Source organism: Oryctolagus cuniculus, chromosome 5 (genome assembly GCF_964237555.1).
Source record: "Oryctolagus cuniculus chromosome 5, mOryCun1.1, whole genome shotgun sequence".
Lineage (NCBI taxonomy): Eukaryota > Metazoa > Chordata > Mammalia > Lagomorpha > Leporidae > Oryctolagus > Oryctolagus cuniculus.
Window position 1 is genome coordinate 33492086 of NC_091436.1, and position 27064 is coordinate 33519149.

General features: G+C 37.3%; 1 protein-coding gene across 13 annotated transcripts in view; it reads left to right on the forward strand.

Moving 5' to 3' along the window:
- AHI1 (Abelson helper integration site 1) overlaps positions 1 to 27064 on the forward strand; it is a 231110-nt gene that overhangs the window by 84074 nt on the left and 119972 nt on the right. For 11 of the 13 annotated variants that reach the window (XR_011388506.1, XR_011388507.1, XR_011388503.1 and 8 more), the window contains 3 exons: positions 1235 to 1375; positions 15482 to 15678; positions 25078 to 25104. Coding sequence is in view for 8 of the 13 variants with exons in the window: in XM_008263550.4 (XP_008261772.1) it covers positions 1235 to 1375; positions 15482 to 15678; positions 25078 to 25104 (365 nt within the window). In the remaining 5 variants the exon portion in view is untranslated. The remainder of the gene's footprint in view (positions 1 to 1234; positions 1376 to 15481; positions 15679 to 25077; positions 25105 to 27064) is intronic. The other 2 variants (XM_070073536.1, XM_008263546.4) reach the window with 1 other exon arrangement.

The following is a 27064-nucleotide window of genomic DNA, read 5'->3' on the forward strand; positions in this document are numbered from 1 at the left end:
GCTTTTTATTTTAAGTTAATTTGTTTTTATTCATTTGAAAGGCAAACAAAAAGAGATCATCCATCTATTGGTTTACTCTCCAAATGCCCACGACAGCTGGGCCAGACCAGGCCGTGTCCAGGAGCCAGGAAATCCATTTAGGTCACCCATAAAAGTGACAGGGGCCTAAGCAGTTGTGCCACCTAACCTGCTGTTTTCCCAGACACATTAGCAGGAAGCTGGATCAGAAGCAGAGGCCAGGCCCGTCCCCAGTCCTCCATTATGGGTGTGAGTTTTCCAGCAGTGGTTTAACCCACGGCACTACAAGGCCTGCCCCTGAGCTGTCACCTCAGTTCAGAAACATGAAGTCACTTTTCGAAAGCCTTTAATAAATGAAGATAGGTTGTTTGCTTTTGTTTTCTTCTGACACATTTTTCCAGTGTTCCACAGGCCTCTGCTTTAGCTGAGTTTTAGCCACACTTGCAGGCATCTTATACACATGACACTTCAAACAGCCTCTGGAATTTTAACGAAAAGAAAGAATATCACCACATCTCCCCCTCCTATGGAGTTCCTTCTTTTTAAGTTCTGTGATTCTTCACCTAGTGTTGCTCAGTCCTTTTTCAGCTAATTTACTTGCCTCTCTCATGTCTCAGCCAGTTCACTTCTCTACTTCCTTCAGAGCTTTTAGTCTTTATTTTCTGCCTTGATATCCTCATTGAAGATACTAGATTAAGACATAGAAAGAGGAGGGCCAGCAGATTGCAAAAGAAATACAAGTAGGGGCCAGTGCTGTGGTGTAGTGGTTAAAGCTGCCACCTGCAGTGCAGGCATCCCATATGGACATGCTTGAGTCCTGGCTGCTACACTTCCAGCTCTCTGCTAAGGCCTGGGAAAGCAGTAGAAGATGGCCCTTGGGCCTCTGCATCCGTGGGGGAGACCTGGAAGAAGCTCCTGACTTCAGATCGGCCCAGCTCTGGCCATTGCTGCCATTTGTGGAAAGAACAAGCAGATGGAAGGTCTCTCTCTGCCTCTGCCTCTCTGTAACTCTGCCTTTCAAATAAATTAATTAATTAAAGAAAAAAAATACAAGTATTTAACAGAGTTGTGCTCAAATACATGTAAGTATTTAAGGCTTTCATGTAAATAATGTGCGCCTCATCATTACTATAATATTTCTAATAAATTGCAGTATAATCCTGTAATGAGAAATATCTGATACAATGCCGATTGTTGAATCTCCCATTTTATTTAGGAGAACAAGTGGCAGTGTATTCTGACCTGCCATTCAAGTCACCAGTTCGAGACATTTCTTACCATCCATTTGAAAATATGGTTGCTTTTTGTGCATTTGGGCAGAATGAGCCAATTCTTCTGTACATCTATGACTTCCATGGTAAGTCCACTGCTTGAAAAGTAAAGAATATTTACAGTAACCTTTATGTTTATACTGAACCAAGGGCCATGAGCTCTGTGAAATCTGTCAACCTTTGCATTAACAAAGCTTTCTTGAATATACTGTTAGACTCGAATAGATTAAATCAACTGTATTAATTATAATTGTAGTATAACATTTTACCTTTCTATAAGCATAATTACTATGTAATATAAATATCAGAAAAAGGATAATAATTGAGCTATTATGTTGGACTCACAGAAAAGTAGCCATTACTTTCTTTGTATATCAATTTAAATAGATAAAATTCACCTAAAATCATTTACAAATGTTAGCTAAATTTAAAATGTAAAAAAAAAAAACCTATATAATTGGAATCTTTAATATTTTCAGTTTTCTGTTTACTTAATTTCTTTTTCTATTTTTCTGATTACTAAGGCACATAGTTTTCATATGATGTTGTTTTGAGATTATCCTAACATGAAAAGTTAGGCAAAAAATGAAATGTCAGTGAAAACAGCACTTGCAATTAGAAATCTAATTTCTCTTTCAATTCTAAAATTATACTGTCCTATCATTGTGGGACATAATAAGGAAGTAACTTTGTATACCTTTTCCAGACATTGTTAGGAAAACAGGGCAGAATTGGTGCTTCCTCACACGGGGTACCAAAATGTTAGGAAAGGAGGCACAGAATAGAGAGGAGGCAGTGTACAAATGTACAGCCAGGGTCGGCACCGCGGCTTAATAGGCTAATCCTCCGCCTGCGGCGCCGGCACCCCGGGTTCTAGTCCCAGTCAGGGTGCCGGATTCTGTCCCGGTTGCCCCTCTTCCAGGCCAGCTCTCTGCTGTGGCCCAGGAGTGCAGTGGAGGATGGCCCAGGTCCTTGGGCCCTGCATCCGCATGGGAGACCAGGAGAAGCACCTGGCTCCTGGCTTCGGATCAGCGCGATGCGCCGGCCACAGCGCGCCGGCCGTGGCGGCCATTGGAGGGTGAACCAATGGCAAAGGAAGACCTTTCTCTCTGTCTCTCTCTCTCACTGTCCACTCTGCCTGTCAAAAGAAACAAACAAACAAAACAAAACAAAACAAAACAAAATGTAACAAATGTACAGCCAGACCAAATTTATTCAGAGAAAATAAATTCTTAGAGGTGGGTGACCAACTGCCTAGCTGCCTAGGAGCACATTGATGGAACACGTAGCAGAAGGCCCCCAACCCCATGGCCCAGGCCTTTTTATATTTTAGGAGAGTTAGGGATGGGGATGGGTGCCATCAGGTGGGAAGGGAATTCCTGGAACTGCTCTTTCAGGTGACCAGGTGGGGCTTTGGGAACCTTGGAGAGAATGCAGGGGTGTAAAGGCAATAGAGTATGAGACCCAACTGAGATCCAAGGGTGAGGAATAAATTTCAGTGTTTATCTATCTTTTGGGCAATGAATGAGAATGGCTGAGGCTTATTTCTTTGTTCTGTCAGACATAGTATGACATTCTAAGTATTATATGGATTTAAGCCTTTTTTCATATATTTCTTTTATTTCTATTCTGAAATTAGAATTTCATTGTTCTGCATTATGTTAATGTTACTGTTATTTTCAAAATATCAATTCTGTTTTCTTTACATATTAATTTTTATACAAAGACAAAATATCTTTATGAGTCTGACTTTTTATGTTGTTTATTATTGTTTTTGTTAAGCTAAGATGGCATGTATAGTTTTATAAATTTGTAAGTGCATAAATACATAGATAGGTAGATAAGTAACATAAATATAGAACTATTTGGACAAATTGTTTTAAATTAATTAAACATGAGTACTTAAATTTTTTAGTTAATACAAATTGCGTTGGTTTAACGGTTGTGATAAGTGCTAAGTTCTTAGATGATTTTATAAACCTGAAATTTTTCATCATATTATGGATTATATTATGTATTTCCAGGTGAATTGTATTAGAAAATAATGCATAAAATTGAGACTTATCTTATTTTAAAGAACTCTCCAGAGAGAAAATAAAACCTACCACCACATTCTCATTTATAGAGCAGTATTACTAATGGTGAAATTGTCAAGCAACACTATACCAATTACAACTAAATGTTCAGAGAAATAAACACTGCCTGATTATATGAAAGGATGCATGGATTTCTCCAGTTAGCCAGTGTCCAAAGCTGGTGTGTGTTTTTAACGTGTATCCTGAAACGATTCTTAGTACTCTAAATCTTCATTAAATGAAGAGAATTATACCACCTAAAAGACTTCCTCATTGGAACTCTTACACAGGAAATAGCACATTTATTTCTTCAGACTTTTAAGACGTTTCACAACAGTCTTCATTCAATTTCTAATTTACTTTTTAAGCTTTTGAAATTTTCACTACATATGTAAATTGAAGTTCCACTCCATCTTTTTTCTTCAAACCTTTATGTTTGTCAGTGACAGGATTTCATCATTGGATTAGCCCAGGGTGGTTAGGTTTGCCAATTTGTTTTTTAGCCAGTAGACATTTAGCCCATTCTAGAAGTATAGAAGAAAAAACAGATATGTTAGTTCAAAAACACGGGTTTTAGGCTCCATTCTGTTCTTTAGTGGCCTTGCACTTGCCTTCCTAAATCTCGACTTCCTTGTCTGTGAAAAGGTACTATTAGTACTAGCACCTGTCCTGCTTAGGAGAGTTGTTTGTGAGGATACTATGAGTCAGAGACTGTGAAAGCGCTTTGTAAATTAATAAACACTATTAAAACAAACAAAGCAAAAAGGGGTTGTTACTGGCCTCTCCCAACCAGTCCACACTTGACTTTATAGGAACAATTTTAATATGCTGATAAGCATCTCTATGTGGAAGGGGATTGAAAAAAGCTTGTTTTTTCCTCTCTTTTACTGTGTAGGTTGGCCTTTTCCTTTATTAATGTGTGTACCTTTCTGGGTCAATTGCATTAGAAGATAAATACATAAAGTTAAGACCATAATGTTACATGTCTGTGCTATCATAGTAGAGAAAAGGAAGGATTGCCATGGGTGCTTTAGAAATTAAAATATTCAAATAATATACACATGAAATTAAAATTATTTTGTGCAATATATTTAGAACATGATTTTTGACATACTAACACACATTTATAAACAAAACAAAACTCAGAATATTTCAATACATTCTCCCAACTCTGCTGCCTTTTTTTTTTTTTTTTTTTAAAGAAGAAGTTTGGGAAGAAGTTCGGTAACCTGAAGCCATAAAAGATTTGGCATACTTCTTGTGAATGGTGTAGATCTGTAAGAAAATGAAAAGCTACTTCACAACTCTGAAATATTTTACTCATTAAACATAGGCCAAATTCACAAAATAAAATAGTCTTTAAATTTTTCATTGAATATGATATTTATTACCAACCCATTATAGTTTTGCCTGCTAATTTATTTTTAATACAGTTTTTGCCCATACTTTCTTGTCTGAAAATAAAGTCTGCATGTAGCCTTATATAAATTTTTAATGCTATAAAATTCAAAAGATACATAACAGTTAAGTGATTTGGAAATAGTATTTATAAGAACCTCTGATAATTTTCAAGGAAAATGGACCAAGCTCATTTTTTAAGTTAAGTAAGCTGCGAATGAGACCACAGTGGTAGCTAAATGTATCATCCATCTTTCAGTTCTAGCAGAATCTGTGAAGAGTCAGCAAGCATCTTTCCCTGTTAAGCACATGGACAGGTTGTGGTCTTTTGGGTCTTTCATGCTACTGACTTTTTGCTTTTTTTGGTAAGAAATATGATTTTTACTTTCAGAAGGTAGTTTTATTTGCCTGATGTTGAAAAGCTAATCATATAGTAATACAAAATTTAGTCACAGACTACCACAAATAATGTAGTTTTAGGATTCCCATAATAACAGAGTGCTAGTCACAAAAACGGCTTCTGCTGAATTAATTTTATGAAGCTAAGCTTTAGCAATCAATGTTTTGTTATTAATCAGTATGCCTATCTCATTCCCTAGGAGGCTGTTCTATATTTAATAATATTTATAGATAATACTGACAACACTTTCCATGTTCCCAATGCTACTTTAAGCACTCTACATGTATTTTTTTATTTTCACAATAATCTTATGATAAGTGCTGTTATCACTTCCATTTTACAGAAGCCAGAACTTAATTAAATCAGTTCTTTCTGGTCTTTAAGTCCAGGTCCCTATTTACTATACTAATCTGTGCTTTTAGTAGATTTCCTGAAATCTTAGCTTTGAAGTATCTTAAATAATCAAACCTTTTTTCTTTTTTCCTACAATAACATATTTTCTATGCTTCTCTGTGCTTATATAATTCTTTCATATTTTTTGTACTTTGTAGGAAGCAAAGATGGGGGCTTGTTCATCATTTTATCACAAGTACCTAGCCTGAATACTGACACATAATGAATATGTGTGTAGTATTTTATATAGTTCTCAGTGTTGGTTAATAATCCCAGGTAATGAGCCTGTTTTTTCACTAGGTGGCAGTATGTCTCCTAAACTGGTGTTAATTGGGGAGTATTTTTCAGTCCCAGGGTCTTAGGCAAGACCAATCTTCCTCATGCACGTATCTATTGTGTGCCAAGTGGGCTGGGCTGTGAAACCTAGGACTCACTCTCAAATTACCATGCTCTTTTTTATTCCTTTGTGCTTCTTAAGTAGTCGATTAAACCTCTGGAAGAACATTAGTCAAAATGAAAAATAATTTCTACCCCTGACACAATTTTATTAAAGGAATTTGTCTTCATTAATGATTACCTATATCACCACTGTTGATAGCTTTTTTTTTTTTTTTTTTACAATATTACTTGCCTCACCAGAGTTCAGGGTTATATGTACCTTTAAGTTCTCATAAAATTTTTTCATGTAACTTGGTCATTGACTAAAAGCCTATAGTGTTTATAGCACCCATATTACTGATGTACAAATAAATATTTGAATTAATGATTATAAATCCTGAAGAATAGAATTTTTTACTTAAATTTCATAAAAATATAGAATGGAAATCATCATCAGGTATCCATTTGAAGCTAAAATTAAGAGTAGTAGGAGTAGGTAACAGTTACCCAGGATTTACTCTCAGTCTTCCCCTCTTAGAAACATTTTACGGCCAGCTGATGCTGTGACTCACTTGGTTAATCCTCTGCCTGCGGCGCCGGCATCCCATGTGGGTGCTGGTTCTAGTCCCGGCTGCTCCTTTTCCAGTCCAGCTCTCTGCTATGGCCCGGGAGGGCAGTGGAGGATGGCCCAAGTGCTTGGACCCCTGCACTCACATGGGAGACCGGGAGGAGGCACCTGGCTCCTGGCTTCAGATCGGCACAGCTCCGGCTGTAGTGGCCATTTGGGGAGTGAACCAACGGAAGGAAGACCTTTCTCTCTGTCTCTCTCTCTCTCTCACTGTTTATAACTCTGCCTGTCAAATAAATAAATAAAAAAATTTTTAAAAATTTACATTAATTATCTTATGCAGCCTTTCCAGAACCCTTTGGGATAGTACCATTATTATCCTCATTTTGCAATTGATGAAACTGAGGCATATGGGAACAGAGTAATTTGATGATAAAGCCACCATGATTCCAGGCTGTTACATTGCAGAGCGTGTGCTGTTGGTGGATTAAGCAGTCTTAATCCTACTTGTTTATTCTTTGTATTTCCTGTATCACGAAGTAACCTAAATTGAGAAGGTAACTGAATATTCCTATGATGAAACATGTTGTTTGATTTCAATTTCAATATTCAGAGGAAGCCCTTCAGAGTAAAAGGAAGTTTGCTTGTCTTACATTATTATTAATTGTTCCTCTTTTAAAAATTTTGGGATAATTTATATTTGTAATGCACTAAGCAATCATTTTCTCAATGTAGTTCCAAATATAAATTTTCTTCTAGTGTATAACATTAGATTTTTAAAATTTATTTTTTAAATATATATTTTTTTTTATTTTGAAAGAGTTACATAGAGGGAGAGACAGAGAGAAAGAAAGAGAAGATGTTCCATCTGCTGGTTCAATCCTCAGAAGGCTCCAACAGCCAGGCCAAACCCAGGAGCTTCATCCAGGTCTCCCACGTGGGTGGCAGGGACCACTAGGGCCATCTTCCACTGCTGTTTTCAGGACATTAGCAGGGACCTAGATTGGAACTGAAGCAGCTGTGACATGAACCAGCACCCATAAGAGAAGCCAGCAACACAAACATTATTAGTTACTATGCCACAACACTGTCCCACATAGCATTAGATTTTATTGTAACTAGTTTAATATTTTTTGAATAAGATAACAACCCCTGGACATAAATTTTATTGGCCCAGTTTTGTGTATAGTATCTGAGTTTCAGATACTATAATCACCATACTTGGATAAGATTATGATGTAACAAATATAATTGTTTGTAGAGAAGTATTTTAAATATTTATTTGAGGCCAAGTAGAAAAAAGTAGCAAGTATAAGCACCACATTTTTTAAAAAGTTTTATGTATTCTGTTTGAAAAGTACAGAGACATATAAGTCTCTGTATGGAGAGAGAGAGAGAGAGAGAGAGAGAGAGAAGAGAAGGAGAGAAGCAGAGAAGGAGAGAAGGAGAGAGATCTGCCTTTCCTTGGTTCACTTACTAAATGCCTGCTGGGGGCCTGGATCAGGCTGAAGCCAGGAGCTAGGAACTCAATCTTGGTGGGATCCAACTACTTTACATTACCGTTTGCCTCCCAGGTTGTATGTTAGCAGGAAACTGATATGGAGAAAGAAGCCAGGGCTTGAACTCAGGCACTCTGTATGGGATGCAAAGTATCCCAAGTAGCATCTTGATCTCTAGGCCAAATGTCCTCTCTGAAATGCCACATTATAAGATGTGATAAAGCAAACTTTTTCTTGGTCATGTCCTAAAGTATGTTTTAATATTCTTTACATAATGGGTACTTGAATTTAAAGTTTATGTCATTCAAGGAGCTGAGCATATGGAAAACTGAATTCCTCATCGAGGCATTTTTTGGTACACTGATGTTAGTGCTTTTCAGAGTAAACCAAGAACAAAGATTATGATTAGAAACAGATAGCAGTGTGGTGAGGAAGACTGGAGTAGCAGTTTAGGGTCCTGGAGTTCTGGACAAAGCACTGTCACCACTCTATGTTTGACCCTGAACAAATAATGTACCTTTTTTGTATCTATTGTTTTCACCTGTAAATTGAAAATAGTACCTCTATATTTTATATCAACACTTACAAATGATAAAATGAAACTATAATGCAAAGCATGAAGCAATAGATAATTAATTGGAGTTCATGAACCAGACTGCAGAAGGGAAGCCTAGTTATTTTCTGCAGTAATGTGGCATCACACACATTCACTTGAGTAGCATGATGAGTGATGATTGATAATGAAAAGAAATGAACAAGAGGAGAAAACCATGTACTCTAGGGGATTTATAGATGCTTTATTATATTTTGATACCCAGTTGATGGATTTGCAAAATGAAGGTAGATACCCTTCCATTTGGTTGACTATGAAACTTGAATCTACTACACATTCTCAAATAGCCCTTCATGCAGTTTTATTAGTAACACATATAAGTTTTACTTGATATATAAAATATGCCAAGCAAATATGGAATTACTAACAGGCCCTGAAACACACCCAGGCCCAGCTAGCAGAACTGAAATGTTTACTCCATCCACACAGTCTCTAAACATTAGCTGGAGCAGGGAAATGTCATGTTAGGTAAAATACAATAAAAATATTATAAGCCCTTGAACATTCTGTACACATAGCAAATGTTAGAGGAAGAAGAATAGGATGCAGGGTAACTGCTAAGTGCTTAGAAGCTAGAAAAATACAACTAACAGCTTACAATAATCATGTTATAATTAGAAATGTAATAATTTATAAGGGAAGCTATTGGATATCCAGTAAAATGATTCTGTAAGTTACAGGGCTATATGTAATAACAGATCTTGGACAGAGGAATTAAATGTTGAACCAGAAGGAATTCTTAATGTAGTGTAAAAGAAAGAATGTTATGATTTTAGTTGCACTTCTTTGTAAAGTCAATAACACAAGTAAACATAGATTTTATTAACACCAAATTCTGTATTTGCTTTAAATGCAAAGGGCAGTACATGAAAATATCTTATTTCCTCCTTTCTTCCTCCTATAAAGATAAAAATCTCCCAAGAAAACCACATTATTTTTTATAATTGTTTAAAGTAGAATATACACAGAAGCACTGAGCTTATTATATAAATCAAAGAATTTTCAGTTGTAAAAACATTTTAGGAACTGTTTTAATTGTGAAAAATTTAGATCCCAAATAATAGCCTATTAGAAGTAAATTTAGAAGCATTTTGATTGGCAGCATTGCTTTCATCCAGTGGTGGTGGCCACCTCTGTGCTCAGTCCCTTGTCTATTCCTCCGCTCTCCCACTTAGCAACTTACAGTAATCCATCCCCGTCCATAAGGTTGAAACACAAGAGGAACCACTGTCTTTGCATTCTCAGAGCCTGCTCCACTGCATGCTACATAATAACCTCTCAAAAAAATGATGAAGGGGTGAATATGAGTCTGTAAAAAAATGGTGGATTTTAAACATATCAGGTTAAGTTAGAGCTAAGTTTTAAACATGCAGAGTTACAGGGCCGGCGTTGTGGCATACCAGGTTAAGCCACCGCCTGTAATGCCTGCATCCTTTGTCAGCTATAGTTCAAGTCCCAGCTGCTCCACTTCTGATCCAGCTCCTTGCTTATGTCCCTGGGACAGCATCAGAGGAATGCCCAAATGCTTGGGTCCTGCACCCGCATGGGAGACCCAAATCTTCTTCGCTCCTGGCTTTGGCTGGCTCAGCTTCCACCTTTGTGGCCATTGGGGAGTGAACCAGCAAATGGCAGATCTCTCTGTCTCTTCCTCTCTCTATAATTCTGACTTTCAAAGTAAATAAATAAATCTATTTTTAAAATAAAATAAAATAAATACCAAAATTACATTAGCACAAAGAAGAGAACAGGATGAAGAAATAGTTACTTAACTGCAACATCATACTTGTCAATAGCCTGTGTAGAAGGAAGTCTTTTAGAATCCTCTGCCCTGTTAAAGGCATGAATCTTGAAGGAATAACAGAAGCCATCTATTATAACCTGCTTCACAATGAAATCGCTTATACAATATATAGTATGAAATATATAGTAGGAAACAGGCTTATACAATATATAGTATGCATTTGTTGTAGAGGGCAAGAGAAAAAGAGGAGCACAAGAACTTTTGTAAGCAGCTTCTGTTTCTAGAAACTAGGTATTTGCAAGTATTTTAGTAGGTTTTTAAAAGTCTGTTTTCATAGAACCAGAGTTGCAAAGATAAAGTTCGTTGTTAATTTGATTCCTTGCGATCTTGTCCTTTAGAGGATGTAATCATTTGTGATTTTTTTTTTTTTCTGTCCATATCCACTGAGGCAGTTTGAATCATTTGTGGAAGACCTTTTACTACCTGGATTAGTGATTGAATTCCGTTTCATTAAATGAATACACCACAATTTATTTGAACAGCAGTTGTTGCACAGTTGCACTGTTAACATGTTTTTCAACAATTTTTTAAACACTTAGCCTTTTATTATTTCTTACTTAAAAAATCCTTTTTTAAGAAATAAAAAGAATGTGTGTTTAGCATATCATAAAGCTTAGAAAATGCAGTTTGACCAAAACAATAAGATGAAAAACAGTAAAATTCAACTAACCTATGTACTGTTGCTTATATACCACTTCTCTGCTTACTCACTCAGAGATTACAGTAAAATCATGGTTGGCTAATACAATATCTCAGACAAAACATAGGGAGTTCAAAAAATGTCATGTCATTAAATAGTTACTTTTTGATCTTAGCAGAAAAAAAAATAAGGCCTAAAAGCACATAAGGCAAAGATCATCGAACATGATATTCATTTGTTGATTCATTCCTGAAACTCGTCTACCAATGTTAAATCTTCCATATTCCAGTCCACTGAGCCCCTTCCCTCCCCCCTTTTTTATTAAGTTTCTCTTATTCTTTAAGCAGACTTTGAATTTTTGAAGATAAAATAAATTCTTTGATTTTTCTGTAATATCCAAAAGGTATATTGAAAAATTATAGTCAACCCCACAAAAATCTGTAGAGAAATGGCTACAACTTCCATTAACATGCAGTGATTGGCATTGAGGAATGTGCAGTACTGAAAGAGCAGACTGCAGGCAGTTTTTCTTCGTTGCTAATATCCTCTGGTACTCACCATCATCGGGGTCTTCAAGTGGAGAGCACCAGCTATATTAAGCTAATCTTCCTTAGAGTGCCTGATTGAAGTAGTGTGTGAATATAAAGATCACAGTCCTAAAATTTTTATATGTGTTATCCCATATTGAAGGTTGATGAAACCAAGGTTTGTAACCAAAAAAAAAGTTGTTATGCTTTTATATATTTACTATACTGGTTTTTAAACTATTTTTTCATCTACTTAAAAATATATTATGGACAGATTTCCATTGTGAAACACAGGGTCTCCAAAGAGTTTATATAAAATGTCTATAGTGAAAAAAACTGAGCATGGATTTCAAAACGTTTCTGCACCAAAATAAATGCATTTTAAAATTTCATTTTTCCATGAATGTTTTGAGTTACCTTTGTAATTAACAATTGTATACATGATTTTACACTTGATATTATCCAAAAGGCTAAGAAGCAATCTATACAGAATTTTAGTGATTGAATTCCGTTTCATTAAATGAATACACCACAATTTATTTGAACAGCAGTTGTTGCACAGTTGCACTGTTAACATGTTTTTCAACAATTTTTTAAAAATTATGTTCATCTATTTGAGAGGTAGTTACAGACAGAGGGAGAGACAGAGAAAGGTCTTCCACCTTCCATCTTCTGGTTCATTCCCTAAATGGCTGCAAGAGCCAGAGCTGCGCTGATCCAAAACCAGGAGCCAAGAGCTTCTTCCCAGTTTCCCATGTGGGTGCAGAGGCCTAAGTACTTTTGCCATCTTCTGCTGCTTTCCCAGGCTGTAGTAGAGAGCTGGATCGGAAGAGGAGTAGCCAGAACTAGAACCTGTGCCCATATGGGATGCTGGCACCACAGGCAGAGGCTTAGCCCACTATGCCACAGAGCCAGCCTCCTGTTTTTCAACATTTTAAACAACACTTCACAATACATCTGGTTATTCTTATTTAATTTGTTCCTTCAGGGAAAAAATATTTTGAAGTACCTATGATAGGCAAGAAAAAAATTCACTTTTTACTATGCATTTTTCATTACTAATTCCTTTACTAACATTCAGTGAAATTAAATTATTTTATTGAGCACCTAACTTTCTTGTGAATTTGGTAGTGCCTAGTTTTCTTTTGTGTTATTCCTTTTCAATGGATTGTATGGGGACTCTGCATATAAAGAATAATTACTCTTTATCACTATATTAGCACTTGCTTTTTTTTTTCTCAGTAAGCAACCTTATTGAGGTATGGTTGACATACAGTAAGCTACATATATTTAAAATATACACTCTGCTAAGTCTATATGAGTATGAGACCATCACCTCAATCAAGATGGGAACAAATCATCATCCCCAAAAGTGTTTCCCTATGTAAGCTCTCTATACCTCCCCTTACTCTACAAGACCAGTATGACTTAATTTGTATTTTCCAAAATAGTCTATAAATAAAACAGCATATGCTAGGTACTCTTTTTTGGCTTCTTTCATTCGTTATTACTTAGAAGTTCATCTGTGTTTTAGTATTTATCAGTAGTACATTTTTTTTGTTTTTTTGTTTTTTGTTTTGGTTTTGGTTTTGCTGAGTGTTCTTCCATTGTATGGATATACCACAGTTTGTTTGTTTATTCATTTGTTGATGGGCATTTGAGTAGTGTCCAGTTTTCAGCTGTTGCAAATAAAGCTGCTGCAAAAGGCTTTGTGGGGGCATATGCTTGCCTTTTCTAAGACAGCTTCCTACAAGTAGAGGGGTTGGATCATATTGTAGCTGCCAACTCTTCTAAATTGGTTGTGCCATTTATCATCCCCAACAGTTGTGTGTGAATTTTTCAGTATCTCCATATCCTTGCCAAATTGGAAATAGCCAGTCTTGTTAATTTTAGCCATTCTAATAGATATGCAGTTCTATTTCATGGCAGTTTTACTTTGCTTATCCCTAGTGACTGATGATGTTGAGCACCTTTTTGCGTACTTACTGCCATCCATATAGCTCCTTCTGTGAAGTTTCTTTTCGTTTCTTCTGTGCTTTTTAAGATTTATTTTATTTGAAAGGCAGAGTTACAGAGAGAGAGGTAGAGAGAGAGAGAGAGAGAGGTCATCGATCCGCTGGTTCACTCCCCTGTTGGCATCAATGGACAGAGCTGTGCCAATCCAAAGCCAGGAGCCAAGAGCTTCTTCCAGGTCTCTCACATGGGTTCAGGGGCCCAAGAACTTGGGCTATCTTCTGCTTCCTCAGGCCATAACAGAGAGCTGGATTGGAAGAGGAGCAGCTGGGACTAGAACCGGTGCCCATATGGGATGCTGGTGCTTCAGGCCAGGGCTTTAACCTGCTATGCCACAGCGCCGGCCCCATATCTTCTGTGCTTTTTTAAAGTCAGCTTACTTGTTTTCTGATGGTAGAGTTTAGAGAGTTCATGTTTGCTGTATACAAGTGCTCTATCAGATGTCTGATTCGCAGATAATTTCCTCCAGTCTTTGGCTTGTCTTCTCGTTGCCTTGAAAGTTTGAAGAACAGAAGTTCAAAACTTTGATGAAGTTCAAATTATCAGTTTATTCTTTTATGGATTTTAGTGTTGTATCTGAACTCTTAGCCTAATCCAAGCTCATAAAAGTGTTCTCCTATATTTCCTTTTACGAATTTTGTAGCTTTAGGTTTTATATTTAGATCTGTGATTTATTTGGGTTACTTTGTATACACAGTGTGAAGTATGTATCAAAGTTCATTTTTCACTTTGGAGTTTCCAACTGTTCCAACACCATTTGTTGAAAAAACTGTACTTTCTTCTCTGAGTTTCCTTTACCTGCTCTCTGGACATGCTGGGCTCTCTCTTCTGTTCAAATAATCTATTTATATTTATGCCAATAGCAAACTGTATTGATTACCATGGTTTTATAAAACTTGAAGTCCCTTTATCTGCATGGATTTAAAATTTTTTGCATAAAATTAAGTTTTCTTTATTCTATTTTCATCTACTTTCTGAAATAACTTTGCATGTGAAATCATCCTAATATCTAAAAAGGGCAACACGAATGCTGTTCTTCTCATGGTCTTTGCAGTCATCATTGTCAGTATCAAAAACATTGACCTTTAGAGCTGTCTGTCCCACTATGAGGAATTAAATCCAAAATAAGAATTATGTTAAAAAAAAAACCAACTGTAAAAGTACTTATCCATGTATGAACTGTCATAGGGACAGTAGAAAAAACTATAAATATTCAATTATAGAAGAATACATAAAATTTATGTTGCTTAATTAGGTGAAATATTGTCCTCTCTCTCTCACTGTCCACTCTGCCTGTCCAAAAAAAAAAAAAGAAATATTGTAAAACATTCAAAAATGACAAAAAATAAAAACATGGAAAATATTTGTATTTAAATTGAGAAAATGTTAAATTACATTTACATATCATGTATTATACATATAAGGATTAGGAACGGTATAAAAGTATGAAAATAAATAGTTGTTTTAAGGATATTAGTTTGTAAATAATTATTTTATTTTTGTATTAGCATTTCTGTTTACTGTATCTTTAAGTCTTTTTATATTATGTTTTCTTTATACATATATTTAAAGTTAGGCACCTAGCCCAATTTGCATGGTTTTCAAGACTCAATTACAATACTGCCTGCTATGAAATTATCAGATTTTATAGTAAATCGTTTCATGTTTCATGTTATATAGTAATATTATATTCATGTTATGTAGTAATCGTTTCATGTTCTTACCAGTCATACTCTCTTATTATTAACTAGTTTAAAATGTATTGTGCAGTTTCTGACCTTTTATTGAAGGTTATGGTTTCATGGTTTAATTATGTGATTATGCTTTTGCTATGATGATTTGAACTAATAATGGATCTGGTTTTTTTTGTTTTGTTTTGTTTTTTAGTAGCCCAACAAGAGGCTGAAATGTTCAAACGCTACCATGGAACATTGCCACTACCTGGAATACACCAAAGTCAAGATGCTCTGTGTACCTGTCCAAAATTGCCCCATCAAGGCTCTTTTCAGATTGATGAATTTGTCCACACTGAAAATACTTCATCAAAGATGCATCTGGTGAAACAGAGACTCGAAACTGTCACAGTATGTTTATTTTTTGCAGCTGAAATTTTAAAATCATTTCTATCCTACCTTGCCATGCCAATAAACATTAATTAAATGCAGTCAGTTAATTACTTAGAACTATGCTTTCTTGTACATTTATAGTTCCTCTTAGCTCTTTGTTCTGGAATCATTGTCACAGTAAGCAGACTGAATTCAGGGTAATCTGTTGTGCTGCCCTGACTTGATGTCTCTATAAAGAACCTAGTGATAAGTGAAGGCTCAGAACCTGAAGCCCACACCTGGAACTCACCACAAGGGTATGTGGCCCCATCGTCTCGCGAAGGAAGAGTAGCTGTGGCCTTCACAGCCCTACCCGCTAGGATGCTGAAGGGGTGGGTGGTAGGTAGTAGGTTTAGACCCTTACCTGAATACCCCTCAAGGCCTTATGATAGGACCGCTTCTTGAAAAGACAATATTACACAAACAGATAATTTTTGCTTAGGCCCGGCCTGCAAAGTACAATAAAAATCTTGTCTAAAGCTTCATGCTTTCTTCAGTAGTTCTCAAACTTCAGAGTGCGTTAAATCAGTGACAGACTTGAAAGCGCAGATTGCCAGACGTCAGCCAGAGAGTTTGGGATTCAGTGATTCGGTAGGTACGGGTAGCGCTGCAGTGTTTCGTTGTGACGAGTTCGCAGGTGGTGCTGCTGCTGCTGACGACCAAAGGACCACATTTTGAAAACTGGTCTAGTTCAGAGTCCTTAACATCTAACAAGAATGTAATGAATAGCTGTTTCCTGTCCTCGTCAGAACTGTAAGCTCCCTGAGGGCAGTCTAACATTGTCTTCTTTATATTCCCTGGTCTACATAACTGATTTCCATTAGATTAACAGTTAAGTTAGGTGGTTGATATAAAGAAAAACTGAATTGCTAAACTTCCTTGGCACAATAGCTATTGCTTATTTTTGTTTCTAGCTCTTCCTTTGTTTTCTTCATTTCAAGGAGATGAATCTAGCCCTTTAGATTTTCTCTGTTCCAAAGTTTTCCCCTTTTGGACCTACTTTTCCAACTCTTGACCTTCCTCCTTAGTTTCCTATTCTCTAACTGGCATGGTCCTTCCAGCCAACATGGATCCATGGAATGAGTACCTGGTATCTGCTTGAGGTAAAAACCACCCTCGCCTTGCCTACCTGTGGACTCCTTTTGTAGGAAGTAATGACCACCGGGTTCGGCTTGGCCTTGCAGTTTGAGCTCCAACAGTTAAAACAAAGAAAACTTAGTTACCTCAAATATTTGTTGATTACCTGCTACATTTAAGACACTCAGAAGAGCAAAAAAAAAAAAAAATAGTTTAACCCTTCACTGCAGTTTGCATCAAGTCTGATAGCTGGTGACAAAAATTCAGACAACTGTAAATAGAGTCTTTAAATGATGCATTACACTTGCATAGTGCTCATGTTGCCTGTTTTAATGTAGCAGCCTTGTAAGATAGGCACGGCAGTGTTTATTACCCTTGTTTTATGGACAAGGAAATTTACTGTACAAAAAACAGAAACGGAGTTTTATGGGTTTTACTAGTTGAACTAGAATATGCATAATCTCCTTTGTTCTTTTTTTAAAAAAAATTTCTAACTTTACCAAAAGCAGCAGTACCTTGATTTTTTTTCCCCCTCAATGTATAGCTGTTGAGCCTCTGCTAGTGCCAAACACTTTGGTGGAATGTTGTATGTAAATGAGTGAAAGAGGTCTAGAAATCATTAAAGAGATGGAAAAAGCTGGAGAAAGTAGTATTTCCCTTATTAATAAGAGAGTTTAATGCAAATAATAGTCAACAATGTAGAATGTCTCAGAAATAAGTTCTTCTCACAGTAAAAGACCTAGACAGAGGAAAAAGTTTCTACTGCAATTCAACAAAACCACTTAAGAGAAATACCTAAATCCATCACAAATAGATTTAGAAGTTCTAGGCAACCCAAAGGACAGCCTAAACTCAAAAAAGAAAAATGTGTTGCTTCTCAAGGAGCCTAAAAATCTCTTTGAAGGCAGAAGGGGCATTAAAACATTATGTGTCTGGCTGGCACCGTGGTTCCTTAGGTTAATCCTCCACCTGTGGCACTGGGTTCTAGTCCCGGTTGCCCCTCTTCCAGTCCAGCTCTCTGCTGTGGCCCAAGAGGGCAGTGGAGGATGGCCCAAGTGCTTGGGCCCTGCACCCACATGGGAGACCAGGAGAAGCACCTGGCTCCTGGCTTCAGATTGGCACAGCACGCCAGCCGCAGCGGCCATTTAGGGGCTGAACCAACGGAAGGAAGACCTTTGTCTCTGTCTCTCTCTCTCACTGTCTATAACTCTACCTGTCAAATAAAAAAAAAATTATGTGTCATTAGGAGGTAAAGACAGACTATATCTTAAGATGGTTTGCCATAAGAAATAGAATATTTTAGATTAACTCTCAGTTTCTGTTAAAGAAGAAAAGACAATCTGAGATTTTCATTTAAAAAGACATCTAGCAAAGATAAACAATTTTAAAAGGCAGACTTCAATTAAGTCCATATTGCAAATAGTAAAGGAAAATGTTAACAATTAAAAACATCAGATCAATGGTACAGCCTAGAGAATTAATTTCAAAAGTACTCTTAAGAATGTAGAAAAGACAGGTACAAACCATAGTTAGGAATGTAGCTCTGTAAGGTCTGGCTACTTGGCCTGTGCATGAATGTAGGCTCTGACTTATGCTGGCTTTATAAATCTGAGTAAGTTAAGTAAGCCTAATTTTCCTCAATAAAGTGGGGATCCTTTTCTTACCTTACAGAATTTTTCAGATTCTAAATGTAAATCGCTTAGCGTGGTGTCATATACATGATTTTTTTGATAAATGTAGTTGTTATTAGCTTTGAGAGAAAAGATGAGTGTAAGAGATAGATTGTACATGTAGTTTATCAGTGTTATTAAGAGACCCAACCTATGAAAATAGATAGCAGTTAAAGATCAAATACAAGGGGCCAGCGCTGTGGCGCAGTGGGTTAATGCCCTGGCCTGTAGCGCCGGCATCCCATGTGGGCGCCGGTTCTAGTCCCGGTTGCTCTTCTGATCCAACTCTCTGCTGTGGCTCGGGAAAGCATTAAAAGATGGTCCAAGTCCTTGGGCCCCTGCATGCATGTGGAAGACCCGAAGAAGCTCCTGGCTCCTGGCTTGAGATCAACACAGCTCCAGCCATTGTGGCCATTTGGGGAGTGAAACATCGGATGGAAGACTTCTCTCTCTCTCTCTGCCTCTCCTCTCTCTTTGTAACTCTGACTTTCAAATAAATAAATAAATCTTAAAAAAAAAAAAAGATCAAATACAAAAGCATTTTCTGTGCTCAGGTTCCAAAATTATAAAATCAAATTATATATTATCAGCTTAATTAATGAAGACACCAATATCTTGGAAATATCCTAGAGGAATAGTTAAATTTTCAAAAATGAAAAGAATTCCATCAGAATGTTGGTAGAAAAGCTGGTTATTTACATAGGAACAGAAATACTGGAATTCTCCACAGGAGCCAGGTGGGAGAACAGAGTGATAATACAGCTAGTTCTTGTTTCACCAGGTGTTGAAACATATTATAAGCCTAAGATAATAGAAATAGTGTAAAACAAGTTGGTGGCCGGCACCATGGCTCAATAGGCTAATCCTCTGCCTGTGGCGCCGGCACACCAGGTTCTAGTCCCGGTCAGGGCGCCGGATTCTGTCCCGGTTGCCCCTCTTCCAGGCCAGCTCTCTGCTGTGGCCCTGGAGGGCAGTGGAGGATGGCCCAAGTGCTTGGGCCCTGCACCTGCATGGGAGACCAGGAGGAAGCACCTGGCTCCTGGCTTCGGATCAGCGCGGTGCGCCAGCAGCAGCGGCCATTGGAGGGTGAACCAACGGTAAAAGGAAGACCTTTCTCTCTGTCTCTCTCTCTCTCGCTGTCCACTCTGCCTGTCAAAAAAAAAAAAAAGGTTGGTAAAGATAGATAAATTAGTAGGGGTAGGAGTAATTTCTTTTGTGGTGTTGAGGAAAGCCTGTAAACTAAGAGTTAACTGAAAAATATAATCAGTGTACATCTACATCTTAAAACATCTCCAAAATCAAATCTTCATTCACCAAGGAGCTAAATGTGAAGTAAAAATTTTACAAAACTAAAGAAATGCACTGGCAAATCTTTCTTTCTTTCTTTCTTTCTTTTTGAAAGGCAAAGTTAGACAGTGAGAGAGAGAGACAGAAAGGTCTTCCTTTTACCGTTGGTTCACCCTCCAATGGCCGCTGCTGCTGACGCACCGCGCTGATCCAAAGCCAGGAGCCAGGTGCTTCCTCCTGGTCTCCCATGCAGGTGTAGGGCCCAAGCACTTGGGCCATCCTCCACTGCCCTCCCAGGCTACAGCAGAGAGCTGGCCTGGAAGAGGGGCAACTGGTACAGAATCCGGTGCCCCAACCGGGACTAGAACCCAGTGTGCCAGCACCGCAGGTGGAGGATTAGCCTAGTGAGCCTCGGTGCCGGCTGGCAAATATTTTTTTAAGCAAATGGGTGAAAGACTTGCTAATCTGAAAAGCATTGAAAAATTCTCCCCCAAAACACACTGATGGACTCAGGGTAGAACTTTAAATATCTCTGAGATAAAATATGAGTGTGCATGTGTGTATGTCTATATGTACAACACATACTCTGCTACACACACATGCACACACATATATGGAAGAAATACCAAACACCTCGTTAACATGCAAAACAGTAACATAAAGAACAATTGTGCTGGCACCACGGCTCAATAGGTTAATCCTCCGCCTTGCAACGCCCGCACACCGGGTTCTAGTCCCAGTCGGGGCGCCGGATTCTGTCCTGGTTGCCCCTCTTCCAGGCCAGCTCTCTGCTGTGGCCAGGGAATGCAGTGGAGGATGGCCCAAGTGCTTGGGCCCTGCACCCCACGGGAGACCAGAATAAGTACCTGGCTCCTGCCTTCGGATAGGTGCGGTACGCTGGCCGCAGCTTGCTGGCCGCGGCGGCCATTGGAAGGTGAACCAAAGGGAAAGGAAGACCTTTTTCTCTGTCTCTCTCTCACTGTCCACTCTGCCTGTCAAAAAAAGAAGAACGATTGTGATATATCAACACAGACATTGATAAAAGAAATAAACTTGGACTTCCAAAAACAATAGCTCTCTCTCACTAAGAAAAGTGCCATAGAAACTGGGCATTATTAGATAATGAAAATGGTGAGGATGCATGTGAAAGGTAGTATGGCATTTGTGGGTGAATATTGCTCAGAAAATCTTGTCCAAAGATAAGTGATAAAATGTGTTAAGAAGTTTAACATTCTTAAAAATATTTATACTCTGGGCCCGGTGCCATGGCTCACTTGGTTAATCTTCCACCTGCAGCGCCGGCATCCCATATGGGCGCCGGGTTCTAGGAAGACCTTTCTCTCTGTCTCTCTCTCTGTCTGTAACTCTGTCAAATAAATAAATAAATAAATCTCTAAAATAAATAAATATATATGTATACACACACACACACACACACACACACACTGTAACCAGACTGGTCCTTTAAATAGAGTTAGCCTTTATCCCCTAAAGCTGACACCGTGCAGCTCTGTTCATTTTTGTGTTTTCACCTTGTGGCCCAGTACCTGAGTAATATTCATCAGTATTATCCCTTTCCCTCCTCCCTTGATCTAAATCTTGACCAGTTTTAAATCAAACCTACAAGGAACCACATTGAGATAGCTTTTTTTTGTTTTTGGACAGGCAGAGTGGACAGTGAGAGAGAGACAAAGAGAAAGGTCTTCCTTTTCCGTTGGTTCATCCTCCAATGGCCGCCGCGGCCGGCGCACTGCAGCCAGCGCACCGCACTGATCCGAAGCCAGGAGCCAGGTGCTTATCCTGGTCTCCCCTGCGGGTGCAGGGCCCAAACACTTGGGCCATCCTCCACTGCACTCCCGGGCCACAGCAGAGAGCTGGCCTGGAAGAGGGGCAAGCGGGACAGAATCTGGCGCCCCGACTGGGACTAGAACCCAGTGGTTCTGGCTATACTTTCTTTATCTTTCTTTTTCTTTCTTCAGAAAGTTAGAGACTTTAAGATATATCAGAGTATATTTCATACTCTGTGTCTGGGTTTAGATCTAACTGGGTTACAGAGAAAACTTTTTACATTTCTCAGTTAAATTTTAAAATATATAACTGTAAACTAATTTATTTGAATGTTGTACTTCTTTATATTTTAGCATTTTTAATGATTGTATAATGCAGCTTTATGTTCCAGTTTTTAAAAGGAAGTCTGAAAAGATACGTTGAGTTTTTAAAATGCAGTGAAAAAATGTTTCTTCACTAAGAGGAAAAAAATGTCCATTATCTAAAATCTTACATGACAAAATAATTATCTACAGACATAAGAACAGCTCTTTGATAGATCCTTAAAAACAAGTCACCTATAAACTCTCAATCCAGTAACATCCTGGAATCGCCTAAGTCTTGTAGCTTTTTTCTAAAAGTATTTTATATACCTGTCATCCTTAGATAAATGAAAGAATGTAAAAAGAAAAGAAAGGAGATGTAAAAGAAAGATAAAAGTCAGAAAAAATATTTTTAGGAAATTAAATCAAAGGCAAAAGTGAAATAAACTGATATTTGGTATAAAAGGAAAAACTTTTCTTTTTATCGTTACTTTATCCAGCTCTTACCAAATCTTTTTCTTTATAAAAATTACTTAGGGAATATATTTGTTTTGGGACTGAAGTAGCTCTAGGGTACCTTTGGAAATGAAAGCTGCCTATTTGCTGTGTTTTTTTTTTTTTTAACTTATTTTCACTGAGTTAATAGAATTCACTGAATTTATTTTTTGCAGGTCTATCTTCAGTGTATTTTCTTTCAGAAAAAAAAATCTTTATTCCCATGGCAATACCATTCTTTTTATATTTTTGCAAGCATTTAGATTTACTGGATTTCTGCCTTTGTCACAATGCTTTTTCTCTTGTTTCTTGAAATTTTATTTTGATAGACCCCAGTTTCCCTTTTATTTTTTTTGTTTCGTTGAGTTGCCTCTTTGTTAGTACAATAGAGATGTTTTTCTAATTTGTAGTATGGATTTAGGGTGTGATTTTTGTGTGTATGTGAATTGCATAATATAATTCAGCAAATATTTGATAGGTATTTACTCATTAATGATAAAAGATATAAGAAATAGGGCCGGCGCCACGGCTAAATAGGCTAATCCTCCACCTTGCGGTGCCCGCACACCGGGTTCTAGTCCTAGTCGGTTTTGCCGGATTCTGTCCCGCTTGCCTCTCTTCCAGGCCAGCTCTCTGCTGTGGCCAGGGAAGTGCAGTGGAGGATGGCCCAAGTCCTTGGGCCCTACACCCGCAGGGGAGACCAGGATAAGCACCTGGCTTCTGGCTTTGGATCAGCGCGGTGCGCCGGCCGCAGCACGCCGGCCGTGGCGGCCATTGGAGGGTGAACCAACGGCAAAAGGAAGACCTTTCTCTCTGTCTCTCTCTCTCTCTGTCCACTCTGCCTGTCAAAAAAAAATAAAAATAAATTAAAAAAGGGTATAAGAAATAGATAATTCCTTGTTGTTGGGAGCATTAGACTTATTCATGACATAAGTCATCTAATTGTTTTATCATTAGCACTCTTGATTGTGTTTTGCTTCTACAGCAATACTTAAAATCATTCTGTAACCCAGCTAAGACCACACAGGTAGACGGTACCTTGAGAGCATTAACGCTACTCACTCAAACTCATTTTAGATTTCTAAATCATAAATTTAATCTTAGCAATACTCCCAGAGTTGCTCAGAATTTGGGTACCCATTAACAGCAACCAGTTTTACAGAAAGTTGATTCAGAATCCATTAAGAAACATCTTACAAGGGTGCTTCAGAAAGTTTGTGGAAAATGAAATTAAATGGTAAGTTTACTTTTATACAAAAAATTTTGAAATCCTTTATATATGAGAGAGCTTCAAAGGGCTTATAAAAATGTGCCTTATGAAAAAACTATCGGGCCGGCGCCATGGCTCACTTGGTTAATCCTCCTCCTGTCTCTCTCACTCACTGTCTAACTCTGTCAAATAAAAAAAAAAAAAAAGAAAAAAGAAAAAACTATCAACATTGATTGCATCAAATAACTTTATCTTTTAATTCCATTTTCCATAATTTTTTGGAGTACTCTTGGATAATGAAAAGTACACCTTTCCAGCTGCCTGAACACTTAAGACCTCACTCTTTCTAAAATTAACCTGAAACCTGGGGTAATGATAACAGAGTAGATTGCTAGGCAATATCCTAGGAATAGAGATTAGATGAATTTAAGAATGTTATATGCCGGTTTTGGAAAAGACTGGTTAATTTTCTTTAGGAGATTTTGCTTTGTATTGACTAACATCTCTTTAATTAATAATTGATATCAAATATTTCTGACACTGATTTCCATATTTCATTGTACTTAATTCTCTAAACCATCCTATAGAGTGAGTACTAATATTGTTCCCATTTTCCTGAAGAAGAGCTTTTCACTTACGGAGATCAAACAACCCAGCTAAAACCACACACATAGTAAGCTTTGGAGCTGGGATTCTGTTCAAGCAGTCAGACTCCCATCTCCACAGTCACTTCTGTCTCTTTTTTAATGATTGAATTGCCAATATCCTTTAAATGCACTGTTTGGCCCTTAGAAATTTCTGGATTTAAAAAAAATTGATGTTCTTTTTCAATCTGCTTTTCTAAACTTCATGTTGATTTTTACTGCTTTTCTCTAGTGCTATGCTAGGCCAGTGATACATGTTGGCTAATCTTATTTGTACTTCAGTAGTTTTGGTATCTCCATGCCAGCAATTATTCACATTGTCTATTAAACCTTGACTTTCACTTGTTTTACTTTTGATAAAACAGCCTTTTCTTGTATTTGTCCCATAAGTTGTAAGCAGTTGTTCCTCTCCATAGCACTTTTAATAATAATCATATATCTCAGCATCTAGTAAGGTTTACTCTTATATTTACCTAATATATCTGTATATCTAAGATAAATTATTAACATGAGCCATCTGGGTATTAATGTTATTTCAGGATATGTCTTTTAGACCTGATGGCATTTTGCTATAGAATGTTAATATTGATGCTAAATTTGTTGAGGAAATAAGTTTTTTTGAGACAGACACACATGGACTCTTAAGAATCTTTTCTTGGTGTCTGGTTTTGCCCAATTAGATTTACCATGAACATACCATTCTCTCTTTCTGTAATTTATGTACTTCCCAGTTCATTTGAAACAATACTTAGTGAGAACTATAAGGTAATAAATTTAAAAAAAAAAAAACTCCCAGTTACTGATTTTGGTTGTTAGAAGATTAACAACTGAATGCATTGAAAAGAGTCTATACTTTATTTAATTGAAATTATGAATACTTCTTTATTCTACTGTATTTCTTTTAGGAGGTGATACGATCCTGTGCTGCAAAAGTAAGTAGTTTTTATTACCAGGAAGATAACATTAAAATGCAGATTTCATTGTGATTCACCAAAGAATTGAAATGCACCATTCATAGAGTTTAGAACTTTTCTGAAAGTTAATCTGATTTGTACACTTTTTTTTACCAGAGTTTGAGTTTGTCGAAGAATTTCAATACTGGATCCTGAAAATGCAGTAAAGTTGAATATTTAGCAAGCAGGGTTTTTTTTTTAATATTTAAGAATGCAAAATGATTGAGAGGTTCAGCAAGGAATGACAAAGTCATTTTCATTCTCTGCAGTTAATTTTATAAAGATACTTAACATGTAAACAGCCACAACCACTATAATTCCAATGAGTGCTGAGTGAATTGTGTAAGCATTGAGATGTACTCAAGCTGCACATAAATGATGTATTATGCTGATAATCCTCTTCTCTTCATCCTTTACAAAAATCCTTCACACTTTTTTTCCCATTTAACTATATAGTATTCCTTAGAGATACATGTTATTATTTCAATTTTAGAAAGGAAGAGATTGAGGCTTATTGGGAGGATAAGTGATTTGCAAAGGTCCAAAAGTTATTATGAAAGAAAAAGAATACAAAATGCCTCTTGATTATTAAACAGTTTCAACTGAAGTGTATCAGAGATGCTTTCAACACAGTGTTTCCTCCTTTTATAATCAAGGCTGCTGGGCTGGCATTTGGCACAGCCATCCAGACAACACTAGGGACACTCACATCCCTATCAGAGTACCTGGGTTTGGATCTGTCACCACTTTGGATTCCAGCTCCCTCTAATGTGCATCTCAGGAGGCAGCAGGTGATGGCTCAAGTGGTTGGGTTCCTGCCACCCTCTGGTAGACCCAGATTGGGTTCCTGGCTCCTGGCTTTGCCTGGCCTATCCTGCTCGCTCTGGGTATTTAGGGTGTAAATTGGCAATTGAAAGATCTGTTTGTCTTGTGTCTGTCTCTCTGACTTTGAACTTAAAAAAAATACATATAAGACTGTTTCATGTATAACCTTTAACTCCGTTGTCAAGAAAATAATTTAAGGAGTTGGAATGTCACCATGTGTTCATCCTTCCTTCTGCCCACTCCCAAAAATCATTTGAATAATTAATTGGTAATATCCATTCAGTTATCAAATATAATTATATGTCACAAAGGAAAAGATCATTCAGAAAGGAAAGGACGAGAATGGTGTTCATTTGTTCAATACTGATTCGTAGAATATCAGTGCGGTGGCATGTGTGTGTCTGTGTGTGTGTGTATTCAGTAAGAACTGCTGCCTTGTGACTGGCCCTTGGAGGCTAGTAAGCTATTGTATCTTTCTTCGTGGAGCATCTAAATGACACATGTTAGAAAACACTGGACTTACCCCATCAGTGAGCAGTATCAGTCAGGACCTATCACATTTTTACCTAATTATCACAAGTCGACAGGATATGGAATATAGACAAGAGGAAGGAAGACAGGGGAAAAGAGAACAAGCTACATTCTGACTTGGGCTGCAGATGTTCAGGAAACTTGTTCCAGATAGCAATGATTGCTGTAATGATTGTAGTGCCAAGATTACTAAATCTTGTTAAATGTACGTAGTATATAAAACTGAAGGCAAAAAATAGTTTATTCTCTAACTAGCAATTCAAAGCTATTTCTGTGTGTGTGTGTCTCCTACTCTCCCACCTCTCCCTCTTTTAACTATTAAACTGCACCTCCCCCCACTTTTTTTTTTTTTTTTTTTTTTTGAATGCTGTCTGAATGTCCAAGGAGTAGTGTCCTGAATACATTTAACAAGTCTCTGCTGGAGAACATTCTTCTAATCTGGATATTCTCTGAGAGTGAAGGATCACCTAATCATCTTAATGTCCCTAGTAGTTAGCAAGATAGAATAGATATTCATTGAAGAATTGATTACATATTTGGAAATTAATCATGGTCTCGTACGATTTACCTTAATAGTATCTAT